Raw genomic sequence first — 10,947 nt, 5'->3', positions numbered from 1 at the left:
TTATGGCGCTAATTCCTTATTATATTTAAAATAATTCAGGGGGATGCTACTCGGATCTGGTGTTGGTTACAATCATTTCCTTTGGTGGGGTAGTAGTACGGGGTGTATATTTATAGATTTTCCGAGCGTGCATGTGGCACCGTTCCCACAACTCGAGAAAAAAATTTTCTTTTATGGCGCTAATTCCTTATTATATTTAAAATAATTCAGGGGGATGCTACTCGGAGCTGATGTTGGTTACAATGTTTTGCCTTGGTGGTCTATATTTATAGATTTTCCGGGCGTGCACTTGGCAACGTAAACACAACTCTAGAAAATAATTTTCTTTTATGACGCTAATTCGTTATTATATTTATAATATTTCAAAGACATCCTGTCGTGATTTAACTAATTTAGTTACTCGCTGTACCCATGTATTGAGTAAATTATATAGGCGTATTTGATATCACCGAGTTCACCGTAGAATGATTAATTAGTTACATACTGCGTCTATTGCGCACACAGCGCATGCGCATGTCTTGCCCCGCCCATATCTGCGGTTTCATCTATCCCACCTTCAATGTACCATGTGTCATAAATCGTGGCTGGAAATGTGTGGATAACTTCACTCCAATCTTTCCCAAGTCGAACTGTCTAGGAGATGTAATTCAAGGTTCAGCTACCTAGAGAGATAACGACCAACAAATTTTAATCACAGTTTCTTCTTCTGAAGAGAGTATGAAGAAATGTCTTTCGAAGGATCAAGAAGTTTAAACCAACAATGTGGCCATAGCTATACGCAAATAGCTATAACTACTTCAATCTTTCTGCAAAGATCATATATATTTCTCATTCAATTCAAAATAAAAAAACCATCATAACAGTTCATTTTGAATTTTCCAATAAATGGTGATATGCATTCCACTCACCATGTTTGGCAGCGTAGTGAAGAGCTGTATTGTGATTGTGGTTCTCTCCGTAGCTGAGGTTAGGGTCCAAGTTCTTCCTCAGCTCCGGGGAACTCTGGTAGATTTGCATGGCGGCGAACTCGTCTCCATGTTGAAGGTACTTTTTGAATTTGGATGAGGTACTTCCCATAGCTGGCGACTATTTGGATAAATTCTACAGCAAGTGGGTCACTAAACTACGTTGATACAAATCGAGAGTATAAAAAATTTCGATATGTCTACTAGTCAACCCAGTGATTTATGTCAGGAAACACAGCTTCGACCTCGACAGCACCATTTTCTCTGCTGGAAAATAAAAGGAAATAATGTACAAAAATAGTGATATTAGAAAAACGGTCTATAATGAGAAAGAAACACAAATTTTAATGTGGTAATATTGGGTGATTGCCGAATATTCGGAGAAACGGAATAAACACAATGTGGCAACATCGCAGATGTTTACTTCTTCGTCTAAAAACCGTAAAAATAGATCTGTAATTGTCTGTACTACTATTTGCATTATAATTCAGAAATTCTCCCAACAAATAAATTTTTACTTAGTAATACGAGAGATTCATTCATAAAATAAATTTACAGTACTTCAGTTTGTTTCATCATTAGCAATTCATAAATACATTTTAATATATAAGAGTATAACAGACACTGTACACACATTGCTTTAGATTACATTTTAAATTTATTATCAAAACATTTCGTAGAAATTAGAAGTCAGATGTTATTTTTAAATTTTGTTTATGTACTTCCTATACTACTTTATACATACATACATATGATGTAGCGTAATGTTTAATACATTTATAGATTACCAATAGGAGTCGAAAAGGTGATTTTAGCTTTAGGGAGAAGTTTCAGTGACCTTGAATGTATATGTTCTTTAAATAATATGTAATAGCAAAGCAAAATTTTTGGATATGATATATACAGGGAAGACTACAGATTTCTGGAAATAGGCCAATTTAGGCTAATTTACCTATATTCTAAATCGTTTCCTTTGGCCTCAAAGTCCCAGAAAAAGCTTTTAAAATATTCTAATTAACGTTATTTTTGGGGTGTAGGTTTTTGCTTTCAATTGACAGATTTTGGTGTTGTGGTTTTTAATACTTATAACTGCTAGAAAATTGATGTATTGTATGGGTCTTTGGGTAGAATATTGCACTCTATTGAGGTGATAAGATATAAGGATAAGGGATGATAATAATTTAAAACTGATAACTGCTAGAAAAGTGATATATTGTATGGGTCTGTGAGTAGAATCTTGCACTCTATCTAAGTGATAAGGGATAACGATAAGGGATGTTGATAACTGTTCCTTAAAAGTCAGGGAGCAACATCTTTAGGAACTGCAAGTTTGTTTTCTAGACACCTAGAACTTTTTCTAGGGTCTTCCTCATTCCCATCCAGAATTTGTTCTTCCATGTCTTCGGTTGTTGTACGATGATTTCAAAGAGCATTCTAGATTTAATCGGATGTGTATCTATTCATGTTGAAAAAAATGAAATACAAAGTGATAAATCTTTTGTGTTAAATACTCATCGGAAATTAACAGGTTCAGTGACTTAAAAATCAACTGCAATTTGACAAATAGAACTAACTTAAGTACAGGATGTATAAGGGAATTATTAAGTTTACGTGTAAAAACTATGTGGTTTTTGGGCCTCTTGTAGAATTTTGATTAAAAGAGCGGTTTAGATACATAAAAATATTTTTTAAATGTCTACATTATCTTGCCACCCATATTACAATACTTAACAAAGTGCTAGTAGGCACTGAATTGGTAGGTTGACTGTAATTTCAGTCTGATCTTTAAGTCATTGTGCCTAACAATTCTTAATGAGTGTTTACGACGATAACATATACCACCTGTTACTTAATTTTTCGATATCGATATACACACATACGACGAATTAGAGTTATTTACAACGCCACTAATTTTATTGAAATAATTCATAAATAAACAATAAAATGCTGAAGATAAAAGTAACAAAGTTGATATTATTAAATTTAGTACAATTTATCATAAAAACTGTTCAAAATTACCAACGTTGTTTTTACAACAAAGGTTAATTGAGCGAAGAAAGTTAAAGGACACCCTTTGGAGTTCTTAAAAGCAATTTTTTAAAACATTTATGGGAATTTGGATATGTCCCCACAACTCTTCTTCAGTGTTAGATGTGAAAGCATACACTGTTGTTTTAAGAGTGCCCCAAAGATAGTAGTCGCAAGGTGTTAAGTCTGGTGAACATACAGGGCAGCTAACAGGAGTATTATTCATTCTACCTATCCATCTACGAGGGAATCTTTAGTTCAGATACTGTCGAACATTTACAGTGAAATGAGGTGGAGCTCCATCATGCTTAAACCGCATATTAGCTCTGAGTAATAATGGCACACCTTCCAATAACTCGGGTAAATAAAATAAAGTTCTAAATAAAATTTCCCATTCAGTCTATTAGGTAGAATAACAGAGCCAATAAGAATGCTATCAAAGCGTTATATTTGATTGTTTCAACAAAATTAGGCACATTGTAAATAACTCTAATTCTTCGTATGCGTGTCTCCATATCGAAAAATGAATTAACAGGTGGTATATCCTACCGTCGTAAACACTTATTAAGAATTGTCAGGCATAATGACTTAAAGATCAGACTGCAGTCAACCTACAAAATCAGTACCTACTAACACTTTGTTAAGTATTACAATATGGGTGACACGATAATGTAAACATTTAAAAAATATTTTTTTGTACCACGAATCTGTGGTCTTCCGTAGTACACGTTATTCTGGGACACCCAGTATATTTCTAGACAATATTATATACAAGGAACCAACAATTAAATTTACTTTGGAAATAGAAAGCAATAATTCGCTACCCTTTCTGGATATTTCAATTTAAAAAATGGCAATTATTTAGAAACAAATGTTTATAGAAAACCAACTCACATTAACAGATAACTAAAGTTTCATTCAAATCATTATACTGATATAAAGAAAGGTGTATTTAGTTAAATGTTTGTATGATAGAGCCAAACTGGTGTCCTCAGAAGATGAAATTTTTAATAATAAATTGAAATTCATAAAAAATGTACTAATAAAAAATAATCAATGCCCGGAGACATTTGTTGAAACAGTCTTTGGGAATATTGAAATTAAAACAAATTATGTTTGATAACAAAGATTAATTACATCCACAATAAAAATTCCATATATTCCTGTACTATCAGAGAAAAGAAGGAAAATAGATAACAAATTTAACATTAAAACAGTTTTTCAGAATACTTTTTGGACTTTTAGCTAAAAACGCGTCCAAATAATAATTTAAAAAAAATTGTGAATGCAATAAACATTATGTTGGAGCGACTTCTCGACCTTTGAATATTAGAGATATTTAAAATTTTAAAAAGTGTTGGTGCCATTTAGCGGCCAAACGAAGCGATGTTGAATTTAAGTTGATTAGCCTTAATCTGCATATTCTGAGTACAGAATGTGGCCTTTCGTTGTACTCGTACTTATGGGACACCCTGTATAAGGAATAAAACACTTTTTATAACCTGTTGCACACTGAATGTATCTAAGTTTGATAGTTCTAAGAAGCTTCAGGCAAGTTAGTATCCAAATATCTCTTACTGTAGGATGAAAAACTACTGTATTTATGTGGGCTAGTGATTAAGAAATACCTTGGTTTACTAATTCAATATTATTAAAAACGGATGCTAGTAAGAATCTAAACCTTATTATTAAAACGTATTTAATTTACCTTAGGTTTTATTTTCTAAAATTTCAACTTTGTAAGCAGTGAAGTATTTAAACAGGTAAATACAGAATGTTAAACTCATCATACCAATTATCCATAATTTAATACTTAATTACTACCCATGTCCCACAGTCTACTCATTAGAATAGAATGAATGTTGAAAATAAATTTAATGAAGACAATACAATATAATTATACAAGTAATAGTAGAAATTGTATGGTTAAAAACAAGCTTGCATGTAATATTTAACACATCAGTTCGAAAGATGCTAAAAACAACTACATTTAACAGATACAGACTACACAGCTATCTTACATTCAACATACATGTATAAAAGGACAAATGTCAACCTGGCTGGCGTTGGTTATAACTAAAATACACGTTTTTAGAAGCCGTTTCAACCTACCCCCGGACAAACATCCTTTCCAGCACAGCCTACACATAATTATACCGCTCGAATTACATCTGATTACGTTTAAATAACAAAAACATCAGGGAACATCCTCTAACATCAAGTCGGCCGATTGTGGCGAAACAAGAGACAAGCGTCAAGCAAGGCAAGGCACACTTTATAAGACATATTAAAATAATACTCACCCAGCCCTCGGTCGACTTACTATCTGACATTTTCTTTATCTATTCGGCGATATTTCTGACAACAAATTGACATTTTCGTGATAGCTAGTTGCAAGTCAGTCGCCGAATCGATTATGGACGCGCAGGCGTCCACGGAACGGCGTCCGCCGCCGCCTATTTTAAAAGGCGGTATTTATAGATTCGGTTGGATTTATGTTAATTTCAACAGAATTGAAGTCAACAATACACGTTAATTAAGGTAAATTCCGATGAAATCACACATAAGTTTCCATTTCAATAACAACTTGAAATAAAATGTACGGGGCGACTTGAACATGAACTGTACACTGTAAAAAAATTAGTGTGAGTGAAAGCAATTGATAGAGTGGATCCACTGAGTGAAATGATTGAGTACATGTTCACTCAACATTGAGCATTTTGATAATTTTACTCATTTGTGATAATATTTGAACTAAAACTGAGTACTTTCAATCCAATATAGGTACCCGTTTCATAAATTCTGCAGATAAACTTGTATTTGGTGGACTTGTAAGTAAATCGGAGTAAATGTCCTCATTATTGAGTTACCTCATTTTTTGGTTGTCGTGGGTTGTCTTTGTCTATTCCCATCGTCCCTTTATTGTAAAAAAAATCAGTGTGAGTGGAAGCAGCAGTAAAGGTTCGGAGGGAATCCATTGTGTGAAATTATTGAGTACATTTTCTGTCAGTATTGAACATTTTGATCATTTTACTCATTTGCGATTATGTTTAAACTGAAACTGAGTACTTTCACTCCTTAAATAAATTCTTCGCGTATACTCATATTTGGTGCACTTGTACCAAAATCAGAGTAAATGTCCTCATTACTAAGTGAGTTTAAATGTATATTAATTTCGAGTAATTTGAATGGCGCCGTGAAGATGGCACCACTTACATACTGCTTCTGTAATCTCGACCACAGTTGATGCTTAGAAAAGCGTGATCGCCATGAGAACAAGCTTTAGCCGCCGGCGGCGAGTCTCAGCTGACGGGTCTCAGCCAGAACAGGAGGAGGCCCCGCAAAGTGAATTAATTTCAACACTGTATATACTAATCATTTATGAGTGATTTAGCTTTGCATTCAATATTTAGTTAATTAAAAATCAAGTGTGAGTAAAAAATGACTCAATTTAAATCATATTAGAGAAAAAGTTAACTCTAAATTGGTTTTATATACTCAGAATAGAGTAAAAAATAGCTCAATTGATAGTTAACAGTAACTCGGATTTGAATAAAACTCACTCATTTCCAATAGTTTCACTCAGTTGTACTTATACTAATAGAGTGAAAATTTCACTCTTCACTCAATAGGGTGTGGACAGAAATTGATACATTATTGAGTAAAATTGAGTGAAATTTGACTAAAATATTTTTACAGTGTATAAGGTCATCTCGTTAATCGGGTTATTTTGGTGAAAATGTTGTTTAAATACATTGGTTTGATTGCAATAATTAAAAACAATAATATATTGAGTCTCGATTAATATTTGATTAAATAAACAGATAGCTAAATTGTTACCTATAGTTACTTATTTACATCTCTATCTGTAACGTTCAAAATAGGTTATGACAATTCATTCATCCGACCAGTTAACCAATTCCTTTAATGGAGACCTAAAATATTGTCTCTAAAACAAATCTGTGTAGAAACCATGGTGGTAGCTTAGTAGTATATGACTTTAATACAATGATATTGTAGCATTTAAAATTACTACCGCCAGAAAAGTACTTAAAATTTGTAAAATCATATTAATTACTTTATGAATAACTAATTTTACAATTACAATGTAATAAGGTAACAGAAAAATTAAAATACTTGATAAGTGATATTGTAAAATTTAATGGAAAATACTTATACAGGTAACGGTAATAACNTGAAACAATATTATAACTTAGAAAAGTTATTCGTTAAAACATATCTAAAATAAATAATTTCCGGCCCAATAGCATTTTGAATAAAATAACTGACACGACTAAAATAAATTTCAATAAGTTATAATAACTGAAAAGGTTTTTCAAAAATAGTTTGTATTTTAAAAAATTCTCAGAATTTAATTTCTTTGAATCGAGATGCCATCTATATGACATTATGAAGAGTTCATTTACTCTAAAAATTACAACTTGTTAAAGAAGTTAGATATTTTTGCGATTTTCGAGATACTTATGATCGGAAGCGCAAAACCGAGAGCAGAACACACAGGGTATACCAAATCCTTCTGGGAGAAATCGTAGTTAGTGGGCCATACAAGGTAGTAAAAATTAACAACGTTGATGTATTTAGCATTATTTGAAAAAATTCATATTACTACAATTTGATTAAAAAATATCTGCGCACAGTATCACAAAAAAGAAAACAAAAGGTCCATCATTCTTAGCGAAAAAAGTCTAATCTTAGATACTAAAAACTAAATAAAAAATACCAAAATATCTTTAACAGTTGTAACCGACCTAAATAAATATTTATCTAATTGTAGATCGTTCAATCTACAGGGCGATTCACAACTTATCCAAAAAAATTTGGGAATAGATGTGGCATGAGAAATGGAGTCAATATCTTAAAAAAGTTTTTGTAAAATCCTTATAGTTTCTGAGAAAAAAATTATTAAAGTTGTAGTACATTACATAGCTGGACAACTGTAGTCTCTAGCGTCATTCGCAATACGCGTGGAGAGCCACGTGACCTCAGCGACTCCGAATACTGAAATCCGATTTTGCAATCGTCGTTGCGTTAGTGTTGACCTGTTATCTGTGGTGTTTACAATAGTTTTTTAGTAGGTAGTATCAAAAATGGCTTGCGTGAATAGCAACTCGGAGTTGTTGGATATTGTTTTAAATTAAGGTGAAACAAGACAAAATGTGTGTTATGGTGAAGCAAGACAAGGTGCTAGTTCGTAGAAATTAAGTAAGATGGACCCAAATGTGTTTACACGTCAATGGATAAAGTTTTGAACAGTTGTTGTAACATTACCTATGTCAAATTATCAAATTATTTTATTATTTAAAACCACAAATTAATTTTATTAATTAATAATAACAATAACGGCAAAAGCAGTTGAATTTGCTATTATAATAATTTTTTTTTCGGTTTTTTTTTCACACTTTGCCGCCATGCCGGTCGCATTGTGCGAGATCAGGTTTTCCAGTGGATCAGTTTCTAGTGCCGTGCAGAAGTGTATTTTTAAATCATTTTGGAACTGCCCTTTTTGATTTTTTCTTTACAAAATTGTATTTGTAAGACATCCAAATCCAAATTGTACATCCAAATTTTTTTTATAAGTTTTGAATCACCCTGTATATTACATACAGTTGGACGTTTACAAAAGGAAGGCTTCTCAGTGGCAGGGGGAGTGGTTCGAAGATATTAGTAGGACGCCAGACAAATTTCTACCACGGAACACCTCAATATTTACATTACCTCAAAATTTGTCAAACTCTGGCAAAATAAAACGATAATCTATACTAAATGTTTATTATATGAGATACTTTACTGATAATATATTTCATAGGTCTAATAGACAATAGACAGTTAAGTAACAAAAATAATTAATTGTAAATCCGCTCGCTAAGAGGAAAACAAAATTAAGCGTAAGTAACCTATTGTTATTCTTAAAATAGGAATTAAGTTATGGGAGGTTAAAGCGGTATGGACGCACGAAAATACCAACTATAGAACCGAGTAAGCTTAAGTCAAAGCGTCTATCGAGCTCAAGCGCATGCGCTAGTCGTCTTTATTTGCAGATAGATGGTAGTAACAACGCCGACTACGTAAGCACCTTAATTTCCGATGATTTACTGCTATACAAAAATGTATAGCAGTAAATCATATAAACTAAAATATGAAATATGAAATATTCTTTATCCTGATACCCACAGGTATTTGTGGGATGTTTCAAACAAAAATACTTCTTGTATTCCATGTAACTACTCTAACTAAATATTACGTAAGTTGAAAATCTTAATCCTACAATGAGATGATGACCTCTCTGCTTCCCCCTAAAAAAGCGATGTAACCAAATAGTCTAATTAAATGGGCCTTTAAATCGCAATTTTGGTCAACTTGCCTGAACTTTTGATATAAGTTAATTTGAGGTATATAATAATGAGTGACACTAATTTTTTTTCAACCTCCGTCCAGGGGTGAAAAAGATAAAATAAAGGACTTTTTCAAGATAACTCAAAAGAGATAAGAGCTAGAAAAAAAAGTTCCTTATAAAAGTTGTAGAGTATAGAATTATACTGTAGCATTTAAAATTACTACCGCCAGAAAAGTACTTAAAATTTGTAAAATCATATTAATTACTTTATGAATAACTAATTTTACAATTACAATGTAATAAGGTAACAGAAAAATTAAAATACTTGATAAGTGATATTGTAAAATTTAATGGAAAATACTTATACAGGTAACGGTAATAACAATATAAAAATATATATATTATCTACATTAGAATACCACAACTTTAAATAAAAGATGACGTAGGTGCATTTGTTTAAAACTGGTTCACAATTTATATGAATCCATATATTTCTTCGGTTTACAGTAACTTACCAAGTTACCTACAAAAAGAAAAAAGGTTAATTACTAATTACTAACTACCAAATACTTACCATCAAATAAATCTTCTTATTTAACAGTCCCATTCATCAGGTATTGAGTGTCACATATGTCTACCATCTGTATTTGTATTTCTGGTTGCCGAGTTCATCAATCGTTTATTCCGGAAATGTTACCCCCACCAAATCAAAGTACTTCCGTGGNAATTCTGTTTGAGTCCCCATATTTTTGCGCCCAGCATATATCACAATATTTATTTCGATTGCTTTAAGACTTGGAAGTTTACACCGCCTCGATAATTTCTTGGGACAAATTTTTACCTTATCTGTTGCCTCCTTGTTTTTACTTTACTTCTTTTTGCTCTCGCTATTTTATCGATCGAAACGCTTAGGTAAATATTATAGTTAAAATTTATATTTAAATATTAAATAGCTGAATATGGATACCATGTTTAAACCAGTGCATCTATTAGCAAATAAATTATGAATTAAGAATTAGAAATGTTATTTACAATCGCGGTCAAGATGACAAACGTAAAATTTTAGCCAGGTTGTTAGATAAAGAGCAAGGTGCCAGTGGTTCCACAATATTAGAGGACCCAAACTATAATTTTGACACCGAACAAAATGACATAACTGCCGCTTTAGAATCTATTAAATCTCTAATATTAGAATTTGAGGGACCGGCATCCGATTCGTTATTTAAAAGAATTAAGTCAAGCGATAAGCCTCAAAGTGAAATTCAAACTGCCTTTAAAAATGAATCATACGCAACGTGTATACAACTTGATGCGGAGTTACATGACCGTGTTGTAGATTTAAATGCCTCAAATCAAGCCAGTAGCGTACAATATAGTCCAAATTACCCAAGTACATATCATGTAGTTGTGTCGTGTTCTTCTAAACCTGAACCAGTATATAAACTAGGTATTCAATTTGACGGCGAGTCTAAAAAACTCCTTTCATTTCTTGAACGTGTGGAAGAGCTCGCCCAAGCTCGACGTATTACTAAAAGCGATCTTTTCGAATCCGCGAGCGATTTATTCACCGGGAAAGCTACATTTTGGTTACGGCAAATA

At 32.4% G+C, this 10,947-nt stretch overlaps 1 protein-coding gene across 1 annotated transcript in view; it reads right to left on the bottom strand.

Moving 5' to 3' along the window:
• The window catches only part of LOC108914777 (ankyrin repeat and IBR domain-containing protein 1), a 50,992-nt gene extending 45,616 nt beyond the window's left edge, over positions 1–5,376 (bottom strand). The window contains exons 1-2 of the mRNA XM_018720657.1: positions 5,297–5,376; positions 909–1,232 (exon numbers count right to left, since the gene is read on the bottom strand). Coding sequence (XP_018576173.1) covers positions 909–1,077 — 169 coding nt within the window. The 5' untranslated portion in view covers positions 1,078–1,232; positions 5,297–5,376. The remainder of the gene's footprint in view (positions 1–908; positions 1,233–5,296) is intronic.
• Positions 5,377–10,947: the final 5,571 nt, after the last annotated feature.

Source organism: Anoplophora glabripennis, unplaced genomic scaffold, assembly GCF_000390285.2.
Source record: "Anoplophora glabripennis isolate ALB-LARVAE unplaced genomic scaffold, Agla_2.0 scaffold761, whole genome shotgun sequence".
NCBI classification, from domain to species: Eukaryota; Metazoa; Arthropoda; class Insecta; order Coleoptera; family Cerambycidae; genus Anoplophora; species Anoplophora glabripennis.
Note: the sequence above shows the minus strand (reverse complement) of the source record. Positions and strands in the feature narration are given on the sequence as shown.